The 26,448-nt window shown below is 38.9% G+C and overlaps 2 protein-coding genes and 1 long non-coding RNA gene across 10 annotated transcripts; 1 reads left to right on the forward strand and 2 right to left on the reverse strand.

Annotated features, from left to right (window-relative positions):
• Positions 1-301: 301 nt before the first annotated feature.
• Positions 302-1,771, reverse strand: LOC125500719. Its single transcript, XM_048654504.1, has one exon. It carries the CDS (start codon positions 1,769-1,771, stop codon positions 1,469-1,471), a length of 303 nt encoding a protein of 100 aa, XP_048510461.1. The 3' UTR covers positions 302-1,468.
• On the reverse strand, positions 1,740-24,451 carry LOC105692725 (atypical protein kinase C-like). Of its 8 annotated transcripts, XM_012412123.4 has the most exons (10): positions 24,241-24,450; positions 23,676-23,813; positions 23,212-23,453; positions 3,928-3,978; positions 3,749-3,834; positions 3,386-3,656; positions 2,844-3,296; positions 2,270-2,736; positions 2,061-2,176; positions 1,740-1,961 (listed from the first exon to the last, which is right to left on the reverse strand). In XM_012412123.4, the coding sequence occupies exons 2-10, from the start codon at positions 23,732-23,734 to the stop codon at positions 1,874-1,876; spliced, it is 1,833 nt and encodes a 610-aa protein (XP_012267546.3). In that variant the 5' UTR covers positions 23,735-23,813; positions 24,241-24,450; the 3' UTR covers positions 1,740-1,873. The 8 variants fall into 8 exon arrangements, with proteins under 8 accessions (XP_012267546.3, XP_048510454.1, XP_048510455.1 ...); XM_048654497.1 differs by having other exon boundaries at positions 2,061-2,736; positions 24,241-24,451; XM_048654498.1 differs by lacking the exon at positions 24,241-24,450 and adding an exon at positions 23,899-24,083 and having other exon boundaries at positions 2,061-2,736.
• Positions 7,938-16,670, forward strand: LOC125500721. The gene is made up of 3 exons (XR_007278160.1): positions 7,938-8,002; positions 15,998-16,057; positions 16,123-16,670. It is a non-coding gene; the product is annotated as an uncharacterized LOC125500721 (long non-coding RNA).
• Positions 24,452-26,448: the final 1,997 nt, after the last annotated feature.

Here is a 26,448-nt window from a genome sequence, read left to right on the forward strand (position 1 = left end):
GCTATCTTGTATATAAACAGTTTTCTTGCCTTTTGTTTCACATGTTTTAATGTTCATTTCTCTTTAGAATTTTCACAGAATTCAGCAAAACTTGTCTTGAAAAGATTTCGGTGCTTCTTTCAAAGTCGAAATTCAAGAAGGGTAATAACGTAATACATATTCAGAATACTTTTTTTTTGTTAGTAGAGTAGAGGCAGAAATACTCGTGGTGTATCTTCTTTTTTTCCAACTCGACGAAGTTCAGTTTAAATGCGTCGATAATAGTTCAAGGATAATACGGGTTCAATAAATTCAATTTGAATGATTGAAGATGTATGTACTATTTCATTCTAGTGTAATCATCTATCAATATAAGATCTCTAGAATAATCATCATAATAAACGATTGAAACATAAATTAGACTTTATAAAAATACTATAAACGGCCGTATGTAACGTTTCAATACAATTCCGGGTACATAATCATTAATCAATAATAATCAGGCCATTAGTAGTATATATTAATTATCTTATAATTATGTCCGGATTGCATGGCAAATCCTACGAGTTAAGCGTTTATTTTATATCTGATATTTTATTATGTAATACAATAACAATAAAGTGCAATTATTCAGTTCTAGATTTCATACTTCTTCCAATTCATTTTATATCTCTTTTTTCTATTACTATATATATATTTTTATTCTTCTTCAATACATTTTTTGTTTAGACTTCCGTAGCGCGCCAATCTACGCTGGATTATGTTTATTCTTTGAAAAGCAGCGTTGTTTTATTTTGTACGATTAAGAAAAATTGATTTCTTATATTTCATATGCGAGTTAACAAGCTATCTATAAACAGTTTTCATGTCTTCTTTTTGTTGTCTTTTATACTTACATTATAAATTACGTCTATTTCTCTTCATTATTCTTACAATATTTCAGCTAAACTTATCTTGGAATGATTTGAAAGCCCTCGTTCAAATACCGAGCTCAAGAGCAGTAATTACGTAATAGATATTCAGGTAATAATACTTTTTAGCAGAATAGAGGCAGAAATATACGTCGGTTTTTTCGTTAATTCAATGAAGTTCAATATAACATAGCGAGACTATCGACAATGGTATCGGTGAATGCCTACACAAAGTATATTGATTAACCGATGATAATACGATTTCAACAGATTTAATTGGAATTCAATAACCAAATTTGTATATTTTTCAGAAATATTCTGACTCGAATGGATTTTTATCGATCTTTCAATCATTGCATTTATAATAAACTTGAATCTTTGATTAACGATCCCTCATGTTCTCGATAAACTTCAATACTCACCGAATATCCAGTTCGCATCAGTCCAATCTTAGCGAACCCTATCAATTCCAATTTGAAAATAGACAAGATATACCTAGCTAACGAGTCGCTGAAGTCACGACGAAGAACAGGTTATTGATAGTAGCTGTAATTTATGGAGGAATAAGTATTAGTTGATTAGTTTAACGGAAGGCAAAACATTTGTTGCAAAAGTCCTTTCCTGGGACTTTCGTCGTCCACGTCGTCGTAATCATTTTCATCATAATTGTCGATCGCATTATTATTGCTACTATTTTTGTTATAAGTAATTTCAGCAATACTTCGTCGACGTGTGAATACTGGGTCGTCATACTGAAACGGAAATGGCGGTTCCACCCGATGCTCATAAAAGTTATTGTCGTTATTGGTGTTCTCTTGGGAAAATGGCATCATTATCATATCGTTCTGATTACGATAACGATGACGACAGTCAGAAGTCATGTGAGGGAGGGTTTGGAGCTGAAGCGTTGCCGATCTATCCTGCAGGTCATGTATAAATCGCGGTTGCTGCGGTTCTGTTTGCAGGAAGAAAAGTGGCTCTTGTCACACGCAGTCTTCCAGGGACATCAGTAGCGGGTTCACATACTCAAATCCTTCGAACTCACTTTGATCGATCTTATCGATCACCCTCCTGGAAATGAACAACAAATATGCGCGAACGTGAATATCCTCCATCGCCAAATGCACGAGATCCTTCGCTAGATTTTATAATATGAAAAAATAGACTTACGCGTCATCGGGCGTAAGATGGACGGGTTCGTCGGTAAATTCTGGTGGGAAGTTTGCTAAATCTCTGTCGGAATCTAATCTTGGTTTGTAAGGCGGAGTTACTTGTTTTTGTTCCAACTGTAAATGGGATAGAGTCGTATGAGAATAAAAACCATTAGGCGCGATAGGAATGTATCGCTTTTTTCTTATAATTATCAAGAATTTATGTACCATATCCCAATCGATCGCCTTGAAGAATGAGTGACCAGCTATGTCAAAGAATCCGGAAGAACCGCATCCCAATCGTTCCGCGGGGTCTTTACTTAGGAATCCTTTAAGAACGGAAGCTGCCTTGACAGAGAGTGATCTCGGTATGCGGATCGTTTTTTGTAAAATTACTTGGAAGAGGTAATCTTCTGTATTCTGATCTGGATTTTCGGAAGCCCCAGCTATATCGAACGGACTACGACCGGCCAACATTTCGTAAAGCAATACTCCAAGCGCCCACCAATCGACAGAGAAACTATAATCTTCTCCTCTCAAAATCTCCGGTGCTATGTAATTTGGCGTACCACAGAACGTAGCTGTTGTATCACCTTCCCTCACCCCTTCCTTGCACATTCCATAATCAGTTAATTTTACGTGACCCTCGTGGTCTAACAGCACGTTATCCAGTTTCAGATCTCGGTAAATAATTCCTGATTTAGAATTGGGAATGAAAAAATAATTATTTCACGCCTCACGATCGTTGAAGATGTCTGTAAGTTTGGAACGGCGTTAAATTTAGATTTTCAAAAGCGCTCACCTTTTTGATGCAGAAAATTGAGAGCCAGGCTAATCTCGGCGGCATAAAATCGAGCGTGTTCTTCGGGTAGACGTCGTTGCCTTTGCATGTGGAACATGAGATCACCACCGCGAACAAATTCAATGACGAAAAATAGGCGAGACGGTGTTTGGAAGCAAGAATGAAGACCAACGAGGAACGGGTGATTCGAAGCAGTCTCAAAAACGTGTTTTTCCGTCTGTACCCAGTCGATATCTTCGTCGTCCGTTACCAGTGCTTTTTTAATAACTTTCATCGCGTAAATTCGCCGCGTGCGTTTCAATTCGACCATCAATACTTTCGCGTAAGAACCACGACCGATAACTCGAATCAATTCGAAGTCACTCAACGAATACTGCCTTTGCAATTCGTGCATGTTGTCCGAACCCGTTCCAGCTTCCAGGGGCAATTCTTCGCCTTCATCACCGGGAGCTCCTGGTATTTGAAGATTTTTAGAATTAATGTTATTCGACCAATTGGATCGATCGGCTAAGTAAAACGACAAGCTGACAAAAAGATCTTACGGTTGCGAGAATGGTCATCAACCGTTGCCAATTCCGAAGATTCGTCATCTGGTGGTACCACAGTAGGGCAATGGATTGAATCCGACTGTTGTTGGTCACCGTTTCTATCCGATGCGAGCGGTTCTGCTATTTGCAACGAGTGTAGGCTGAAGCACGGCTTGCCAACTACCTTATGACACTTCTTGTGAACAAGAAGTTTGCACTGAATGCATTTGAAACCTTGCCTTCCCAATCCCCAGATCCGATCTTGGCAGAACGCGCAAAACGCTCGCTAAACCATTAATAAAATATTCAAACTCGAGATTCCCCACATTCGCAACCGATTAATTTCATTGATCCTTGTCTGGAAACAATTTCACTCACCCGGTTAAAACGTTTCGCCTGAAATATATGACCATTGACACGATAGAGTTTTCTCCATCTGCGTGCTCCGCGTCTGTAGATACTCCCTTTAGAAATTGAGGTCGCATTAAAAAATCATTAAAACTAAAAACTTGAAACTAACAAAAAAAAAAATACCCATTAGACTACAGGATACTTACTGTCCTCTCCCTGACATGGCATTCCTGGTGCGGCAGGTACATTTGGAAAAACTGTTAACAGAGAGAGAGAAAAAAAAAGAATTTGATTATTTATTTGCAAGATTAAAGTACGGGTGCGTATAACAGGATGTGGGTGTGAGTCATGTCCATTAGAGGTACCTTCGTACGTGTGTTTAAATCAGCGAAGAGGTGTTTTTACAAAATGAAGGTAAAGAGAGAAGGCAACAACAAATGAACTTGAAAAAAAGTAGATGCATATTTAAAAATATGCGCGAGGAGGTACGAAACTCTGTTGTAAAATTAAAAAAAAGCGAAGTAGAAAAAATTAAACAAGTGTCACAGAGGTAGGTGAAACGAGAGACGGAGAGGGAAAAAACATGGTGAGGTTGATTACAGTTGAACAGAGATAAATAAAAGTAAAAATCATTCGAGGCGACTATTAATAACGTTAGATCGAATAAAAGATTATTCTTCATTTATACGATATCTAACAGCGGTGATATAATACACGGGTATATACAGAAGATTAATCTGCAACATTTTCGGATTTATAAGAGGTCGAGATAAATTCCCTTTTCATTTTAACAGAATTTGAATAACATGGTGACGATCGAGTGAAAGGGTTGAACGATAAAAAGTGATAAATAAAATGTCAGATACGTCAAGTTAAGATCGGAGTAAATCTGTAAATAAAACTTTCATATAAAATTTGGGGTGTGGTCGAGGATGCCGGGTATTACGTGTACACCTATGTGGGTAAGTGTTTAGTTTTAGGAGTATAATCGGGGAGCTGTACAAGAGATGTAACTATGTAATCTATAGAGTAATAAAATCATCGATCCGTAACCCTGACCATACAGCATCCCATTCATCCATCCCTGACCTCTTCGCTAGTTCTCGTTACATTTATTTTGGCTTCATTCCCATTTCCACCCCCATTGCGTCGTTTCTCCACCTAGATGCCAACTCTGTCTGCACTCAACTGCGGCATTTTCTCTCCCCCATGTGAAAAGGTGAGCGTATAATATGTATGTATATGGGTTCACCTTATATATACACAAGCATCACTTATCCAGGGCTTGACCTTTAGCGGGAGCCACGTAAGATTTCGCTTGAAATTACATCGCGAATCTGGTCAGCAGCCTCGTTGGCAATTTGGGAAAGAAGAAAGTAAAAAAAAAAGAAACTAAAAAAAAAAGAAAAGAACACGTTCAACGGGAAGAATATTCCGTCTCCTCTTTTTTTCATATCATCATCGTCAAGATGGTTCTGTGCTTCGCAGTTATTATACCCTGCATAATACATACCGCAAAGCACTGTGAGTATGAGCACTATAGCATATATATATGCGCATCTAATTAGGTCGGTCCTTGGTCATTCTATTAAAAAAACAAAGGAGGCAAACGTAAAAGAGGAAGAGAGGTGCAGCTGGAATTCTTATAGTATAAAAATGAATGAGTGTCGGTATAATAATGAAAGGTATGTTAACCACCGCGGTTCAGCTCCTATCCCGTATATTATAATCACCATTTCGAGAATAACCTTTAACTATACGATCAATTTTTCAACTTTATAAAACAGATGGCAGACGCGGGATTATAATTTATTCGAATTCCGTATGGAAGGACTCGAGGAAACGTGGAACATACGTCCGTACACAAATATTTTTTTAACCCCTCCCAATTTTCCAATATTTCTTTTTCGTTTTTCTCCCCCCCCTCATATACGCATACGTAGCACTGCCGGAAGTCAAACTCGTAACTGTGCTTGAGATAGGAGAAAATATATCTATATTTATTTATCGCATACGTTTTGTTACCTTTGTACCGTTACACCACATTATACCGTACGGATTTCATTTTTATTATTTTATTTATTCCTCTTCAGTCCCATCGATATTTTATATTCCTTTATTTCCAATATATTGGTTATCTTCTAAGTGAAAAGTTTTTTTCTCGCCTCGATACAGGTATGTAGATGAATATGGGTGTGTGTGAGGCGGAGGCTGCGGAAAGGGTAGAACCAAACTTTTATATTCGAGAACGTGAAAACTGCGCAAACTTTTTCACCCTCGTACCTATACTCTCGACGTATATACGGTGTGAATGTAAGTATACAGATCTTCCTTATAAGTGCACCATATCCGACTGCGGATCTTTTTTATTCTTTCTCCTTTTTTCTCTGTGTGCTATACACTGTTCCAAACAAAATCTATATACGAAAATAATAAAAAACGAATGAAAATGGGAGGGTCAGCCTCGAGGGATGCGTGAGATAATTTATATGAACAACCCTTTCACGACTGTTTCTGATCCTATGTCATCTGTGACGTAGCTAGTAACGTGTACCCACCTACCGAAAAAAACGAAGAAAAAAAAAAAAAATGGTTAAGGGTAAAAAATAAAAAAATGCGTACACCGACAGCAGTTGGTCCGTGACATGTGGTTGCAGCGGACACGTGTAATATGTGACAAAGTTCGAGTACGTTGTACCGAAGGTGATATGATGAACGATGTTGTTCGCCACAAATCGACACCGAGCAAAACTCCATATTATAGTATATGATAGATGAAGTTCGAAAACCACAAAACCGCATTCGAAGCGCCGATTAGCGAATGGTTAATTTACACTTTGTAATTATCGCTGATTCCTTTTTCATTATTTTTCCAATCCCGCAATAGGTGTGTACCGCGTGTATCTACCTCGCCGCATAACTCTGCGAAATACGTCGAGTCACCAACACATACGCGCGACCTTTTGAAACGCTTTAATAACTAATTTATCATTCATAATTAATTAACAGCATTATAGTGCAGACACACATGACCGAATGAATGGACGAATGAATGACGCGTTGAAATGAATTGGATCGAAATTGCGTGGCATGTATTCTGAAAATGCTGCTTTAATGTACTACAGGATTCGTTGATATAGGTGTGTTGGTTTCCCGTCTCAAAATTTTCGTAGGTAAATAATATAATTAACCAAATGACCGGCGGAATTGTGACGTATATAAAAAATGATTTGCCAAATCGAATATACCTAGGGGTGTTCGCTTCAAACGTTCATTATGAAATTCTTTCACATCTTCTTCCTCGTTATAATTATACGTCTACATATTTTGCTAATCAATATGTAATTGGCCCGTACAATGAATTTACGAAAACAAATATGTACGGTAAAGCTTCGATAACAAACGACCAGGTATAATTTGAGAGACGAATTTTCCTCTTTCTCTACGTAAATAATTATATTACTTGTAATTGGAGGCTGCGTATGTAATTTCCGATCCTTGTTTCAACCGTGCACACAATTACGATATGGTTATTATTGATGCTATCATCGTTATTATACAGGTGTACATTATACCCGTAGACCCCGACAATTGCAGACAAACTCTCTCGACGCGATAAAACACTTGTTATACAATTGTTAAACAATAATTGTTGGAACAGACTAAGACCCAAAAGTTAAACGGCAAACTTCTCTTCCTTGTTTTTTATTTCCTGGTGTGTAAAAAAAACAAAAATAGATGAAAGAAATGAGAAGGAAAAAAATTAATAAATGAATAAAAATGGACGGAAGTCGGGGGTGTTCAAATTCGCGAGACTCGACACGGTACCTGTATTATTTTATACGTAGATAAGCCGTGTAGTTACAATCACTGTAGCACTCGTACTAAATTTTTATGATTTCATGGGCTCAGGTGTTTTATTCAAATCGACGAGATAAAATATATGAGATACATACTACAGATAATATACCTGAAGTGTTGATGGTAAAGCTGTAGGCGAGTATATCCTGACATAGCATAGGAAAACCGTACATGGCTGTAATTTTGAAGGCGGTATTGAAAATGTTGCGATTCACGGCGGACATGTTGTTTTTTCGTATTACTATTTTTTTGTTTTTTTTTTCGTTGGACAAACTAGACGACGGCGATAATGATAAAATAAATAACGAGAACAGCACCACCGACGAAAACGATGCGAGGTATAATACTGATTGTGAGATAATCACTCTTCACAAAATGGACACGGCTCGGCGGATGGTGTAGTACTTTATAGTGAGATCGGTAAGAACAAAGTGAATCACTATTTTCACATTTTATAACGTCGACGATGTTGTGTCGTTAGTTAAAACCAGTTGAAACCGACGATGTCTCACGTGCTACGGCTACGGCGATTCTTTATTAAACTTAATAAACTCAACTTGACTGATCGAAATTGTTTCATTGACGTTCGGATAATACGATCTAATATACCGCGAAGGATGATGATTCATTTAGTTTTTCTTGTATATACGTATATCGACACTTCTATCATTAATCTTCGACGGATCTTTGAAATTTCGATAGCAAACATGGATTAATAAATAAACGAACAAACGAGTAACAATTAAATAGAAATAATAATTTGTGTATAATAAAAAGGAAAATCTATGAATTCTAATACGTGCGAACGGTATCATATATAATTTCTACTAACTAACGCCACATGCACGTTCATACCTCTACAGATATGCAGACGAATCGTAATATTTTTTTTTTGCAGATAACAAAGCGCGTTATCAACATCGATGTATATATGAGAACGACTATACCTATAGCTCTATCTGTACCGTATACATTTTACTCGCCGCACCTTATCAGTTATCGTTTCTCACCCAAAGAATGATGAGGGTATATATGTGTAAAAGAGATTTCGTTGGACGCGGCTATGTCTCCTAAACAAAATATCGGTTCAGATATCGCGTTCCGGCATCTGTGCGATCATTAGATATAATCGAGGCCTTTCTACATCCATCCAATAGGGGGTACGAGAAGTTGGATTAAAAAAATCGAAATATATCTCCGAAACGAATTCAACTTTAATGATTCGGCTATTTGATGAATTCTAATTTGAACAATCCAGCACTGTACGCGTTCACTGCACCACATGTAGACTTTGAGTTGCATCGATGCAGAGGCCAGGAAATTGAAATAGTTTGTTCTCGCAGATTCTTAGGTACTTTGAAACTAGGAATCTGGATTCGTAAGCTGAATCTATCGGAATGATCGAGTTATCGCCAATTTTATGCTATTCGGAGCAGAAAAATTGAGATATCTCGATGAGTTGTGCTCCCAGCCCAAATTAGTCGACGGATTCGTGTTTCTGAGATCAAAATAGTAGGAATACCCCATGAAACCCGAGAAAAAAAACTTGACTTTTGGGCCAAAAATTAAGTATTTTTAAAATCGATCGTGATTCGAATTTCTCAACTCACCAGCAAACCCGAGCTTAGCTGAAGTCAGGTAGCCACGGGCGCGCGGTTTGTTGTGGTGCGTCACCTCTGCTCAGCCCCGAAGGTGACGACTCACAACAAAGCGCTACGCTGCTGGCTACGCTGACTCCAGCAAAGCTCGGGTTCGCTGGTGAGTTGAGAAATTCGAATATTTCGACCCACGCATAGATTGCGACGAATCCAAGTGGGTCTACGACTAAAACCAATCGATATGTCATAATTTTTCTGCTTCCAACAGCGAATAATTGATGATTACTCGATCGATTGCACGAGTAGATGATTTTGGCTTTCAGATTTGGATACCTGAGTTGATCATATGTGAGATTACTCTTGAAAAACCAAAAAAAAATTCGATTTTTGATCAAAAAATAAATCATTTTTTTAATTGGGTTTAATATGCTTTTCTTACGTATTTCGATCTCAGGAATCCGAATCTGAAAGAAAAATTGATCTATCTCTGAAATTGATCGAGTTATCGCCAATTTTCAGCTTTTGGGGGTCAAAAATAAAAAATTGATTTTTTGGTCTATTTTAATGAAATTTGAGCTCAGGAACCCGAATCCGGAAGAAAAATAGATCTATCTTTAAAAATGACCGAGTTATCCTCATTTTTTCGCATTTTTTGGCATAAATTTGAGGATATCTCGAAAGGAAAAAATCGCAGCTCAATTTGGACAACGGATTCGTGTTCCTGAGGTCAAAATACATAAGAAAAGTTCCATACGATCAATTCTAAAAAATAAAAATTTTCGGCCAAAATTTGAGATTTTTCCAAGGGGTACCCCTTACGATTTTTTCAAATTTTGACCAAAAATTTTTATTTTTTAAAATTGATCGTATGGCACTTTTCCAATGTATTTTGACCTCAGGAACACGAATCTAAAAGCTAAATTGAGCTACGAATTTTTCTCATCGAGATATCTCAATTTTTCTGCTCCGAAAAGTGGAAAATTGGCGAAAACTTGGCTATTTTAATAAATAGATTAATCTGGCTTCCAGATTCGGATTTCTGAAAGCAAAATCGACATGCGAATATGTCATGGAACTCGATAAAGTAAAATGTTGATTTTCTGGCTAAAATCGAGATATTTCAAAGGCTGGGCTTTTCCGCGAGTTTCGAGCAAACACCTTTTTTTTAGGATAGGATATAAGATGAGGAAATAGTCAATGGTCCCACAAAGAAAAATAAAAAGAAATGATAAAACCAACAAGCCAGGGGCTCTAGGTCGTGCAGAAACATCCAATATTCCCATAGGGTAAAACGGCCGGGATAGGTAGTACGGTATGTATGTGTACCTAAGGTCTTTGTATAAACGAAACAAACCGCGACGTGCGGAGGAAGGCAGCACAACGGTAGCGGCAGCAGCAGCAGCAGCGAAGAAGATGGCTCTGTGCCAAATTAAAACGACAGAATGCTTTTGTCAAGGTAAAACTTCCAAACGAACCACCACCGCTATGACAACTACGACCTGGTGACAGTGGCAATGCTGCATATGTGCAGAGAGAAATAGAGAGAAGAGAAGATAAAAAAAACAAAAAGACCAAATTAAAGTAAACATGGGGGTATTTTGTTTCGCTGATAAACTATCAAATTGTCACGTACACATACAACGTCCGTGGAGACTAATTCTCCTAGAATTGCACTTTGAATTAACGCCCGGAATTAATCATTGAATAATTAAACGAGACGAAATGAAGTTAGGACCTACCGCCGCTGCTGATGCAGGCCATTGATTAGGAGGAAAGGAGGAGATAATACACCAGATATAGGAAGCTACCTAGTCCCGAGAGACTAACCCCTTGAAATTTACTATAATAATAGAACAAGGAAGTTAGGAATTCTTGGGAACAAAAAAAGGGATCCACGTCGTCGAACTTCTACATCTGAATTTGGAATATTCGTGAAAAACGTTGTTCGGTTTTCCGGACTTTATAGAAAAACAAAAATATATCGTATGTACTCTGCTTTTTTGTTTGCCTTTCGCTTCTTAATTTCTCGCAATTTTTGTACACCGCAATTAATATTACAGTATATACTTTCGAGAGGGTTATGAATCAATTCGAGTGCAAAAAAGCTGCGGACTTTTTCCGATGTAGAGAGAAAAAGAAAAAGAGAGAGAGAAGAGTCATTACCGTATAAGGGCGATAAAATTGTTTCCCCCCTACCCGTTCTTTGATTTAACCGCGGTATTATACCTGTAAGGTATCCGCGTACTTTACGTGGATATATAGGTATACGAATAATACACGACGGATGAAAAACGCGTTGAAAAGATGTTGAGAATCGTTGAAAATATAAATCAAAGAACTGCAATCAGCACACGATAAATCAAAACCGAGTTTCGTTATACCGCTACGAAAAGCTGATGTGGCCCAAGACCAGACGTTTTTAAGCCCCACAGCAGACGATTTGAGATTGGAAATAAATGACGGGAGGCTTCTGTCACCTTTTGTTGAAATATTCTCATCCCTCAAATACCTCTCAAAGGGAACGTACGTCGTTTTTTTCCCCTCTTCGCTCACTCATTTACTCATATACTGCACGATCATCGTCTACACGGGTGCCCGAAAAGGATTCAATTTAATAATCAAAAACGATTAAATAAAAACTATTTGCACACGCGGTATTCCGCCCAAAAATGTAAGGGTAGGTATATAATGTAATATAAATGGCGAAAACGCGACCAAGTTAAAAAATAAATTAAAAAGAATTACGTTCCTCGTGTAATATATCAGGTATGTACCCTGCTACTAAAAATAGCTGTTGGTAGAGATCTACTTGCAGAGCAACGGAAGTGGAGCTTTTGGGAGTAAAGTTTTCAAAGTTCAGTTCCGCCCCCGTTCCACTATAAAATACATACCCCGTCTCACAGTGACGCATTATTATGAAACAACAATCATCTTTTATGCCTCACAATCAACGTGCGTTAATAATTGAGCAACGAAAAAAAAAAAAGAAACAGATAATTTAAAAATGAGAAAAAAGAAGGAGAGACCGAGATAAATGAAAAAGTTTAAAACTTCAGCGAGTCAGGCTATATTAATCGCGAGACAAATTAAACGATTAAAAAAATAGAAAAAAGAAAAAGAAAACCATCGAGGTCAAGAAGATTTTGATTAACCACATTTAAAATATATGTATACCTTGTACGATACGCCGCACAAATCTATTAATATACATTCACCTTTTCTTAATTGGATTATAATTTACTGAACAGAAGTTTTTCGAGGATTGAATTTCATTCGTTTTCGATTCGATGCGCAAGGGGGGGTGGTTTCTATGCGGCGAGTGAAAAAAAATTCTCCAAATATTTCACATATTTAGAGCTTGAAATATAAAAAGAAGACGACTGTAATAATAAAAAAAAAACGAGAGAAAATGAATAAATAAAATAACGGGGGAACGATAAATTCTGAACGACTGTACAACGTTATGTGTGTAGGTACATAAATTCTTCCGGAGTACAAGATACCTGCGCGATAAAAGAAAAAAAGAATAAAAGAGTAAAAAAGCACATTTTTTAAAAGCCAAAAAAAAAAAAGAAAAAAAAAGAAAAACCGCTCGACAACGAGACGATCGCAAATACACGCGTTGAATACATCCTGAAACTGGACTTTGGAAATAGGCCACGAACCAAACACCACTGCAGTAGTTTGAGTTTGACGCAGAATTAGCCCCAACGGAATCGCCCCCCGATGTATATTTTGTTTTGTATGATCCACGCGCGATTGAAGCTGTTGGCAAAATGTACAAATTATATAGATATACAGGTTGTATAATATCGCTCCGCGTGATTGCCAAATTCAATTTTCAATATTGTATGTACATAAGTTGAATTAAATATTAACACACGATATGCATACTGAAAAAAGGTTGTAAAAATGAATAAATAAAAATACGCTCTGCGGTTAGTTCCCTCGTATATCTCAAGGGATGCGGCGGCAGTCTCTCGTTGTATGTACAGGAAGTATAACTCCCGGAAAATAAGATAATTCATGAATCGCGCCAAAGATAACAAAAATTTTCTTTTCAACTTTTTACATCTTTCTTTTTTTTTTTTTTTGTTAGTAGACCAAGAAAAATGTTTGCTCTGCAGTCTGCGCTTGCAGGTTGCAGCAGCAGCAGCCAGTCTATGGCCGTATAATTGGCCCGATGTTCCCGCGTAGTGCATACATACCGTGTATATGCACATAGGTATGTTACGTTACATACACACACGTAACTACATGTGGACAGATAGATGTTTCACATATGTAACCAGCATCTATAGATTTATGTACGTATACGAACTGGTTTTGCTTGCAGTGGGGCGCGTGGGGTCATATATACATGCTCGAATCGTACTATAGTCGAGATGTAACTATGTATATATGTGTATATACGCGACTTCTCCCGCGGGAGAAAACCGAATAGAAACTAAAATTTTAACCCCGCATTCCATTTTTCCACATACCTATATCAATTTTCCGATACACCGTGCGCTCTCGCAAAAAATGGAAAAAAAAACTACAGCGCGTAATAATCAAAATATACAAAAATAATAATGATCATAATAAACTGAACAAATATATACATCAAATAACGACCATCGCAATCACGGAACTATCTTTTTTTCACCCTCATGATTTTTTTTTTTTTTTTTTTTTTGTCGTCACACGTACTCCGAATTAATCGAATACATTTCCCGGGCACCGAAAGTGCGACCCTTATACGAAAAATGGGCAGAGAGTTGTGATTTTTTCGGATAATCTGACCATATTACTAATAAGGGAAGAGGACTCTTCACGGCCCAGGTGTGCAAATTCAGAAATTCGAATGGGACCATTCGGTATAAGATGCGTATAGCGACCAACCGTGTAGAGGGTGCCAAAATATGAGATACGTTATATTTTTTATGCGAGCCGAGATTGGGTTTTACTAGCAGCCCTCAGCTCCAGAAAAATTCACTTCTTTTTTTGGATTTCCTTTTTTCTTTGTTAAAGCATTTTATATTCTCCATACTTCGCAGGCATTAGAGCTACACGGTTGAATATGACGGCGTGAGAATGAGATACGGTTTTAGAAATCAGAGCAGGGGGGGGAGGGGGGAAAAAAAAATTTTTAATGAATAAATATCAATACGCTACATCTGCTGGTATCCCGATCGATCATCTGTGGCGAAACTGTTGCGAACAAACTTGTATGTTTTAATGAAAAACTCGCGGTGTGTTGTTGCAAAATTGTGAATAATCCAGATTCGCTGTTTGAAATATTCTACCCCAAGGAATTCCGACGATTCTGTGCATTCGTGTTGGGGGAGCGTATTTAGAAATGAAAAAAGGTAGAAGAAGAAAAATCCGAAAATTTTTTTTGATATTCGAGCGCGGCCGTGCAAAGCTACGTTCGTTTCTGAACATGTTGCGACAAAAAAGGTCATCTCGTTTTATTCCAGTCTCTGGTTCGTACAACTGCAGATGGGGAAAAACAAGACTCATATTTCGTCTGGAAAACTGTGTTAAAAACCTTCGCGACCGAGTTCCAATTGTCCTTTGATTAAATACGAAGATTAATGATATCGGGGAAAATGGTCTCCCAGTTTTTTGTCCTATTTTATTTTATTTTTTTTATTATTTTATTGTCTTCTAAAGTCTGCGGGATATCGGAGGAGGAGCGCGTGGTTCCGAGTCTCTGACTTTTCCAATTACTTCAAAAACACCCCTCTTAACTTTTTTCCCCCTCGGCACACGCTCTTGACTTCGATAAGTTCTGAGTTTATTCGAAAATTCGAATACCATCCACAGGGTTAGATTTTTTTCTTTCAGATTTCAAAGTTTATATCAGTTCGATCTAGATCTTATGTAAAAATTTATGTAGTACCATTGTATAACTTGCATTGTGAGTTCTTTCTCGGGTGGAAATTCGGCTGCACGTAAGGCTATGTAAATGTGTGGCGATGATAAATTTTTTAGCCGAAAATTGAATTCGCGGTTCAACACCTTGACCTGATTTTGAGGGTACGGCGTTGACCGGTGGTCAGCGGCAGTAAATGTGGCCAACAATTGATCCGGTAGCTAGTATTACAACTGGGTAGGTTCCAATCACGGTGAATTAACCGGAAACCTAACAGATTTCAAGTCCCGGAGAATTCGAAATCCCTAATTGACTACACGCGAAGATAACAAGGATAGGAATTTTCATTCTCCCCATCTCCCTCTGTCGCTTTCTCTCTTTATAATCACCCCACGCCAGTGACGTCATCGCAATCCACATACAAACATCATTTCCGCTGCACAGCAACACGTGCGACGTATGAAAAAAAAAAAATCAAATCAAATGAGTGGGAAAAAAATAAAATATCAAAGTAACAAAACGCAAAGAAAATAAATAAAATCACAACGCGTGCAGCGTTTGCGGTTCACCGCAATTGACGGAAGTATATAATATCATAATTTATATATATGAATATATTGTATGTATACGTGTGTATATGCATTTCACGATCCGTGTGTATACATAGAAAATCTGTGATTACCGTAGTTCTTGGAGTATTAATAATATATATATTCACGGATGTGTATTTATGAACGTGGTTGAATTTGTGAAGTATGAACTGCAGTGTAATTTGCCGCATTCTCCCAATATATAAAGCAGATATAACTGCAGCAACGGCAGCAGATTTTCACTGGTACAAAACTCTAGAAAAGTAGTAGTTATAGTATATCGGAAGTTGAACGTGTATGTACTTTGAATGTATGTAGCTATTATACCTAGTTTTGTGCATATGTATGTACAGTATATTTCTTTCAGAATTTCGAATGCAGTGCAGACCTATAAGTACCTAACACTGCAGATTGCAGCGAATAGGATGTAGGTATGCGATACTGGATAGTTTTGACTGTGCGATACTATAATTGGAATAATTGCTATTGCAGGATCTGGGTGTAGAAAAGAACGACTTGAGCCGCGGGTCAAGATCAATGTTACAGCGACAAACGTACGAGTAGAAAAAAAAAGAAAAAAAAAAAAATATCAGCGAGTCAATGGGTATTGTAGGAATATAAAATGAGGCCTGACTCAACGCCTCTCGAATTTTGGTAACCAGATTTCAGCGTATCATGTATTTTCAAAAATTCACGGAATCGAAAGTCCCAGCTTTTTTTTTTCTCTCGGTTTCGTTGAGATATTCAAAAGCTGAATTCCAACGAAACCGAAAGGGTCGCATCAGAATTCCGAGCTGACGAGCAAAATAGGAAAGTATAGAAAAAGAAAACAATGCCAATTATTTATAACAGCTGCTCGAAGTTTCTCTGAGAAAGATCTATAACGTTCGCGCGTTCAAGGGGGAAACAAAAAAAATTGGTAGCGCGCTCTTTCGCGACTGATACTACGGCATATACCGTGACACAAAACAATGGTAAACGTGTACGAATAATAAAAATTTTGACTCGAGGCTCATAATAATTGTCGATCGTAAGTTGTATGAACCTACTCCGTGTACCGTTAGACTCTGTCGAGTCTCTGCCTGCAGGCCACGACCTACCCCAGGTGATGTTATTGAACCTGCCGAATTGAGCGGTGCCAGCAGCAACGGCAGCAGCTGAATAATCCCCGATGTGCATAGCGGATCCCGTGCTGGATTGAAGACCGTCCTGGCCAAGAACGGCAGCAGCAGCGCCGCTCGGATTGCAAGGTCCGTGAAGAAGGCAGCCAGCCGCCAGAGCGTTAGACGCGTAAATGAGTTCGACGTCATCCTGATCAGGATCGTCGGATTCGTCGTCGCCTCTCAACGCCGCATTGGCACGTCTTATCTGAACTGTTGACGGATCTTGATGTACGTAAACACCGTGATGTTCGTCTTCGGCCGAATCGCTGCAGGGGGAAGGTGGAAAATTTCCACTGGGTCCTGGGCCGAAACCTCGCTGCTGATGGTGCTGCGAATCTCTCGGTAAGACCGCAGCTTGTAGGGCTGCACCTTCGGCCGCCGATGCCCTTCTTCCAGCAGCTGCCGCAGCGGCGGCGGCAGCCGCTGCGGAATACGAATAAAACGAACCACCCTGTATCATGAACGTGCAGGGTGGGTCTTCCCCGGCGACAACACCTGCGCTCCCGATTACGCCAGGGGCTGATATATCCCCCTGCATTTGCTGTAGCGTCGAAGAACCCTGCAATAATTCTGCTGTCGTTGATGAGGTAGTTTGTTGTTGTTGTTGTTGTGTTTGTTGAGAATTTTGTATAGTTTGTTTATCCTTTTCACGCCTAGGAGACCGTCCCCGGTCACCGACGGAAGTTGCGCTCCAGTAGCCCCACGCCATAATAATACGCACGCACTTCCTGTACCGATTTGATTTTAAAGCATATAAGTTACTGGATTTTATTACAACACGTGTGCTGCAGTATCTCTGATGCCAACTCGGTTCGGTTTCAAATTTTATGCGACCGTTAGCTGTGCGACCGTAGGTATGTTACGTTAGTTTGTTGACGGCGACGTACGGCGCGGAGTTCCGTATGTACAGCTTCGAGCTTACTTCTTCTTATTCTTTGTTTCTTTTTTACAACTGCACTGCGTGTAACGTGTCGATGTGCAGGTGATGTTGAGCCGTTCTCCGCCTTCTCTCTCCGGTACACCTTCTCTCGTTTATATCGGCGAACACGGCGAATCAACGATACGACACACCTAGATTTTCTAATGTATATTTTTCGCCTTCACAGTTATAAACACAGGGTATACCAGGGGATAGACTCGCCCCCAGATCGTATATGCTTTTTCGACTTTTTCCTTTATACTTTGCGTACTTCTTACGTGTGGATAGATATTTATATTTCTTCGGGGTTGGAAATATCGCCCCTCCGAAAAGGCTAGTGTCTATTTTTCACCGCGTATTTTGCGGGGGGTTCTTCGCTCAGCACGCGAAATGGGTAATCAGGGCGAGTAAGATATCGACTGCAGCAGAAGCTCTACTGCCGCCTCCGCCGCCTCCGCCGCCCGGCGTTCCTCTCACCGCGCAAACGCGCACGCAGCTCTCTTCTCATACCTTCGGTACCTACATACCTACACCCACCAAAGTACACCCTATATACATGATCACCATATAAAGCTATACATAAGGGGATTTGCCATGGCGGTTCGAAGCATGCTAAAATTCTTCGAAAGGATCATCGAATGCTTCCACCTATACTCTGTACGAGATCATTTTTACCCCCAAACCCTTGCGATCCTCGGTAAGGACGTGTTCGGAAAAAGAAGACCACGTTGATCGCGAACGTTATCTAAATTAAACCGCGATACGGCTGAACCGGGGATGAATTTTTCAGCGGGTTCGATAAATAATTGTTTTGTTGAGAAACGAATAGCATTGAAGAATGGCGTACGGATATAGGTATACAGGTTCCACGTCGGAGTAATGAGAAATGATTTGCGAATCGATAAAGCGAACCGGGGTCATCGGTTAAATAATTTGAATGAACAATAATCAATATCGTTTCATAGAAATTCTCGAACGAATAAGGATCTCTCGCTTATATTTCCTAATGCATAAATGTATGTACATTATTTGCAGAGATATATATTTTACATAACAGATATATACGTACGATAGTAAGAAAAAAAAAAAAAAAAAAAAAGGAGGCAGATAAGAAATGAATACCGTGATGGTGATCGGTAACGATATTCAATCCGTGCAACTCGACAACAAGAGCTGTTCTATACGAGCACAATAGAACGTCTAATTTTCACACACGATATAATACAAGAACGTATAGAACGTCAACCTCCTCCTCCTCCTCCACTTCCATAGCATAAGTATGCGACTGTCTCGTGTCTATAATCTGTTACACGCCGTCAACTACACCACACGTTTGCTTATTGTTATAGAGAAGAAGCAGACGAAGAAGGAGAAGAAGAAGAAGAAGAAGAAGAAGAACGTTTAGCGAGTGATTTGAATGCTCGCGTCGAATACTTTGCCCCCTCATGTATGATGTATGTACACATATAATCTACGAGCTATTTTTACTTACACTAATCTACATCTAGTGCAAATTTTACTTTCAAACAATTATCACACCGTGCGTCGGTGGGCATGTTGAAAACGGTTTCTCAATCGAAAACACTCGTACCGTTATCCTAAGATGAAAATGAAATCCAAAGCGATATCAATTTGTGGGATAACGAAAAACAAATTAACACTTTGACGACAAATATGATTCACGATATCAACAGATGCTGACTGGAAGAGGATCTGGAATTTTATTTGCATCGTGACGTAATATAAGGTCAACTTCGAGGTACTGTTACAAATATAAAGATGTGAAAATAAAAAAAATACGTATCTTTTCTAGCCCCGCGTTATTTGAGACGGTTAAACAGCAAATTTGAGACAGAGTCTTGCGTAATTCTCCACCAAAATTTAATCCCATGACAATCCGCTTAATTAAATACAAACGAGAACGGGTTTCTGTATACAGTATCTGCATTGTCGGAGACATTTTATAACACTTCAACAAGTACGATGACTATAGTTCACGCGAATTCGAATCCTAAAAGTACGGGAAAATTTTTTTTTTTTTCGAGCTAACAAGTGAAACGAGATAAAAAGAAAGAAAGCAATTTCCGTTGTGTAAAATGTGGTGTATAAGGCAAAGTTAAATAGAAAGGAAATCTGCATGAGGGTGAAGGTGAAGAAAGCATATGCGCAGTACTTCGTTAGATAAAGTGGTTGGGGGTTACCGACAAAAATCTCTAGGGTGTCAAGGCCAATTATACAAGCGTCAAGAAACACGAACCTTTGAGTAGCCCCCCCCCCCCGGAACTTCTCAACCTATTTTACTTTCGAGAAATTTTTTACATTTTTCACTCTGCGTATATCAAGTTTGTTTGTTTTTTTTTTTTTTTTTCACTTCCAACCAGTGATTGCGGTTTTGGTATATTTTTATACCGAGACAACGTATTATCACGCGTCAGATTAGTCTACACTTTACCGCAGAATCATTATAAGCGTGCGTTCGCGCCAACGAAAAATGATACGACAGCACGCAAAAAAAGAGACATAATAAAGTGTAAAAATAATCGTAATCAATGCGACGAGGTTGATTATAATCTGCATGGATCACAGATGTTTGGTCTAAGTCGTTTTTTTTTTTCTTTTAAATAATTTTTTCCCCTTTCATTCTTCAATTAGAAAACATACCGTACTCACAATTTTTATGTTTGTAATTTTTTTTATTCACAACATCCCGCAGCGTAGTCTGCGTAGTCTGCGTAGTCCGAATTAAAACGCGAGTGTATATAGCATACATGTTAGATAAATTAAATTAGCGAAATTGAAGCGCAAGTGAATCGATAATTGATCCATCCGTCAGCAAGAAACTGTCCTAACTGCTGTACACGACGAACGCGATATCGCTAAGAAAACATACCTAGACCTCAAGAAATTAGTTCGAAAAATTGGAAGTTGTACATTTTAAAGAGTACACGTGTAGTTAATAAACACTATGCGTGTGTACGTGTACCCAAGTATACATACATATTCAAAATACGTACGTGCCTACACATATCCATACAGATATATCCGTAAATAAGATCAGCTGCACAAAATGTATACACATGCGTGAAGAGATAACGTTAGGCATACAACGTGTGCAATGGTCCCTCGGCGTAACGTAACGTAAGGAAGCTCGTATTTGACGCGTGTAAAGCTGGGGCGAAGTAGAGAATGAAGATAAGAAGAAAAATGTAAGAAATAGAAGACAGAGCGTTGGAAAGAATGACAGAAATTCCCTTCTCACGCAAGCATACGTTATTACAGTGGCAACGTTATTGGTATTATTCAAAGTTCACGCTAGCGTTTCACAACGGCGGTATCTGCACGTCTGTAAATGTAGATAGATAAATATTACAGATGTACTTTAGTTACACGGTATATCATGAATTCCCATACAGCATTCTCTTCTCTGCTTAATCCCGATTGAAAATTTAAAGCAAAAAGCAAATCAAGGGAGCGAGCGAAAGAGAATGATCTTCACGGTTTCCATTATACAGCAGCAGCAGCAGCAGCAGCAGCAGCAGCAGCAGCTTTGCCTCGCGTTGTACATTAGGTAGGGGTACCGAGAAATATCAAGGTGGGTATAGGTTTACCTATCTATCTATGTATCTAGAACCACAATGCAGGTGATGGCAAATGAGATCCAGACCTTTGTGTATTTACGTGTAAGTCGAATGGTGGTGTAGGTGGTATTATATTCTGCGCATAAATGACGACGAGAATGAAAATCGAATGGTAGAATTGGAGCAACGGATGCGACAAAGGAAGAATCTACATTTCTCTCTCCGGCTCTCACTCTTTTTCTCTACCTCTGACTAATCCTTAACCATTATAATTGACCTATATTATTAATATCATATCTATACGAAACTCCTTGCGTAACTCATAATATATTTCTCCTACATTATGATAACACACGAGCATCTACGCGTCATTGGAACAGATTGTAAAATAAATACTCTGCGCAATTGTTACTAATGAAATTTTCGTTATGATAACACCGCTCGCCGAACGCGAAACAACGGCGTGCCATATAACATTTTTCGATCATTTTCTCCTTCGAAAAATCGCGATGCAGGTTTTCCTCATCTCAGAAATCGGTCTGTAATTACTCCTCCCTTCGGACCTTCGAAATGATTATCCCTGTTCATACAATCCTTTTAACTTCCCTCGGTAATCGTTTTCTATTATCCATTTTGTCAATAAATTTACCGAAGAATTTTATTTTTCACAAAGCGAGGCATCACATAATATAAAGAGATTTGATTCTCTTTATGCACAACCAGCCCATTCATCGTTCAAGCCAAGGTGCGCACTGCCGTATTCTATCCTTGTTTTTTTATTTTCTTTCTTCTCCTTTTTTTTTTTACCACGGAAGGAAAGGCATCAAAAGTAAAAAGGACGAAAAAAACGAACAGGCGCTCCACATTTTGTTTGCTTGAAAATCGATTCTCGCCAACTTAATACTCATATATACATATATACATACCTATTTACCAATGTAGGATATGTAATGGATGTATGCGAAGAGAGTATAAGTTCGAATGAAAACTTATACCGATATAAAAGACGTTGGGTATTCGTTTAAGAGAAATATTTATACAATAGTCAAGCACACTACCACGAGTTCGAACTTTAAAACATTCCGCCACCGCTTTTCGCTATGCGGCACGCGTGCACGCAAGTTGCGTGAATAACGGTTAGAAAAAAAAATGGGGGGAAAAAAACAATTTATGAAACATCCGTACACGTAGAGATACGTCGGGTTTACATCCAATCATACGATTATAGCCCAAAAGATCTTGTCTAAATATTTATTCAGTCGACTATTTGCTTTATATAGAAGTATAGTGTATAATATGTATGTATGCATTAAATACGTAATCGCAATCGCAATCACGTCCCTAGAATCTACATGTGCCTTACCTGCTTCAGCTTAGGTTTATAGTGTGTACGTACTTACGGAGGTCCTATAAACTCGTTGCAATCTTCTCAACGCCATTACGTCAAGAGGGGATCTAAGATCACGTGGTATGAATGACCCGAATCCAATTAACGCCTTCCGTTTGATTACATTTGTTTAACGAAGTACGGTGTTTTTTTTTTTGTGGTAATTATAGTTTTTGCGAAACATTTTTCACATAACGGCGGAGTTTCCTTAGATTTGTCGCGATACGGACAATAATAGATATAGGAAACAATTGATTCGAAGAAAGTTTTATATCGCATAAAATTCTATAGAAATGTAATATAAAACTTTAATAAAAGATTTGATGGGAAATCTATCCCTCGGCTTTGAAGCGATAGTTTGCTCCAATGGGCAGAGTGATTGACCCCTGGGGGTAATCAATGTTGAATAAAATAAGAGCTTGATATACGAAGGAGTGGGACAAAGCACATAGTAGGGGGAACACGAGAAGAAGAAAAACGAACAACGGAGATGAAGATAAAAAATGCGAACGCTGACGCGTGTATACCACTAACCGTGTATCGTAATTTCCGTGTCCTTGTTGAGCTCGTACAAACGTAGGGCCTCATCCAGTTCCGGTTGCGACCCTATAGTACAAGGATCACCTTCCTCGTCTACCCATTTCATTGTAAATTGATCCTGCTGGAGTTGATCTGATCCAGATCCGGTTCCAAATCCGCAAATTCCACGCATTTCTTCGCGAAGAGCATCCACTGACATTCCGGAGCCCGCGGCAACGTACGTAATTTGTACCTCCCTGAAAATGATTAATAATGTCATCCGTTGTTAACCACTTTCTCAAACCATTAATCATTTTACAGCGGACCTAATACACAGGTGAAAAAAGTTATTCAATGTCGTAGAATTTTGTTTATAAAACTCACTATAAGCCAGTATGTTGAAAACAGATTGTATTGTGTTAGGTGTAGAAGGAAAAGGGCTGTGTTAAGTTAATTCGTGTTTTGAAAAAAAAAGTTACCCATTGTAAACAATTTTCACCCGTATCTCGTTGTCGGCGTCGCTTGTCTGCGTTGGCATTCTTGCTATTTTTTGGTCTATGAGGAAGGGCCGAGTTCCGTATTCCTATCTCGCTCTCCTCCCCTCGATTTTTCTTTATCTGAAATATTACAACAGTTCACACGTACCGCACAATTATTAATGATAAAGTTAACGAACATTCCTTGAATCGCTTGGAATCTTACTGTAAATTCAGTAACAAGAAGTAATAATATCTGGTTCAAAGTAAAGCGCGCGCAGCGTGTTTACGAATTTTTGTTGAGACACGCGTTGTGAAGCAGAACGAGGCGTTCTTGACTACCGACAGCGGAGATATGCGAATTTTTGAGGAAGCGTAACTGACGGCAACGACTCCGATGAAGTTATGGTTAATACTGAATAAAATAGGCCAGGAACGGTCTTACACGGTTAGCATTAGAAACACCGCATTCCTAGCTGTTCGTACCGGGGACACGGGCTTTAATTTTCCCCTCTTAATACCAATTAACCTTATTCATTTATATGTGACACCGTGGTGCCTGACTCACCGTATTCGTAAAACAATCCTACAAAACTTGTATATTTACTACTATACTACGAATAAATCTGTTGTATATCGTTCGCCGGATCTTCAATGAAATTGCTGAAAGTTAATTGAAATTTTTCAAACTAAATATAACGGCATCAAACAAAAATTAAAACACTTTATCCGTAAGCGGACGCACTGTCACTTGCCAGTCGCCATTATTGCGAGAAACAATATGGCCGACAAAGCGATCATGACAACCACCGACCAGATGGCGCCTCGATATTCGACTTCTAATTTCTAAGCTCATTGTCAGATCGCGGCGCTATCAGATGGAGCCGTCTTGTCTTTAAAATTTCTACCGCCCCCGCTGGAGTGGAGAACTGGAGGCAGGAATTTCAGCGGCTCTGACCCAGGCGAACGAATGGACGGATATGTGACATAATTTTTATCGCACTGTCCAAATAAAAGCTTATTTTAGTTTTTACAAATATGCATGGACGCGAAATTTTCGTATGCAATTGATCTGACGTACGGACGTACAAATTTCGTCTCAACTTCGAAGGTATAAAGAGACGTTATATTTTATCATTATGTATTAGATAGATATACGATATCGCGGTGTACGTTTATACCATATCGGACAAAGGCAACAGCGTTCTATCAATTTTATAGCAAACGACAGCTGCTATGAACCGAACGATTTATAGGATCGTATCGCGGATAAAGTTTAGAAACATTTTAATGTAATAGCCCCTCGGTTATAACAAAGGTGTTCCTCAGAGTTCAGTCGGACGTTGACTGAAATATTGCCCAGGTGTTGAAAGAAGCGAAAAACGATCGTTTCGCTAAAAATAATATTGTTACATCGTTACACCATCTTTATTGATTTTTATATCGGATACAAGGTTTTGGTATTTCCGAAGCCAATTTTTTCAGATTTACTGCTCGAAGATCTCAATGCTGGTGAACTTCTGAGTTTTGCTTTATTCTATTCAACTGAATGAAACGGCGTGCATACATTACCAGTACATAATAATACACGTGGACGACGTATAAACGCAAATGAAATACGTGTGCGCTAGGCGATATTACATTCACACGAATGCAAAACTTATCTAGTCTCACTTACATGTATTACGTTATCATAAATATGTTGTTTGTCAAAGCTCATATCTTCCCTCGGCTAAATACGTATCCGCGTATTACGTGCACGGTGTGCGTATACATATATACCTACGAAATACCTTGATGTGTACGTACGGCGTCGAAGAAATTTGCACGTCTTACAAAAATATATTTTTTCGAATTTCTTTCGAGTTTTTATTTTTTTTTTTCTAGGTCATCTCGAGCAGAATGAACGAGATTCCAAGTAGCATGTTATAGCTCAGCGGCGTGTCTCATAGCAAAAGGAATTCAGATTTTTAGAACTAAAGAAAACCGCGCTCCAATGTATGTATACACGTATAGTTCCCCTCTGTATAACATCGCATAAATATTAATATCCTGACACTAATTTACAGGAAAATTCGGTAACGGAAACGGGCGACGCACGTCGCACGCGTTATAATAAATCCCATTCGAACTCGCTACGACCACAACGACGCTATACATAACGAAGATATGTGTATATGTATGCATGTATTATGTGCAGAACGTGAGTATTAGAGTATAGAACTCATACCTATATAAACCTAGGCATGTACACCCGTTAAACAGGATACGCGCGATTTTCGATCAATGCGTTCCTCGGTAGTTTTTTGTATTCGTTGTTTTATCTTCGCCTCCTCACACATCTCGGAACTCGCGTTCTTCTGGGTGAAAAAAAAATTTCGTGTACACGTATTACGTACACAGAGAGCGCGATTCTTCGTCGTAGAGACAAAAACCCTAGAGAAGGATAATAAGGTATAAATAAGTATGTGCGTATTTAATACGCGTTCGGCGATGGTGTTGGTATAGGAGGCATAGGACGTTGCATATAGGAGGAGGTGTATAAGGTTGAACGAGTCATGAGAATACGAGAGAAGTGTCGAAAGAGCTCCGGGGCAAGAAGTAAGGAGGCAGAAGAGCTGAACTGAGGGACTGAGGGACCAAGGCAGGGAGGAGGCATGTTGGTCGGTAGCGGTACCGTTGGCGAACGAACTATAGCAAAGCTCGAGGGCCGAAGGCGGGCGAACGGCGAGCGTCGAGGGAACGCGAGGTAAGCCAAGCGAGCGAGCGAGTGAGC

This window comes from Athalia rosae, chromosome 4 (assembly GCF_917208135.1).
Source record: "Athalia rosae chromosome 4, iyAthRosa1.1, whole genome shotgun sequence".
NCBI classification, from domain to species: domain Eukaryota; kingdom Metazoa; phylum Arthropoda; class Insecta; order Hymenoptera; family Athaliidae; genus Athalia; species Athalia rosae.

Excerpts from the sequence above, each read along its gene's own strand:
- LOC105692725 (XM_048654494.1), bottom strand. The coding sequence starts at position 17,502 with ATGGCGTGGGGCTACTGGAGCGCAACTTCCGTCGGTGACCGGGGACGG. Across the intron at positions 3,979-16,679 it reads AGAGTCTAACGGTACACGGA|TTTTTCCAAATGTACCTGCC; the intron begins GTAGGTTCATAC and ends CTCTGTTAACAG. Across the intron at positions 3,297-3,385 it reads TGATGACCATTCTCGCAACC|GAGCTCCCGGTGATGAAGGC; the intron begins GTAAGATCTTTT and ends TTCAAATACCAG.
- LOC125500719 (XM_048654504.1), bottom strand. The coding sequence starts at position 1,771 with ATGACTTCTGACTGTCGTCATCGTTATCGTAATCAGAACGATATGATA.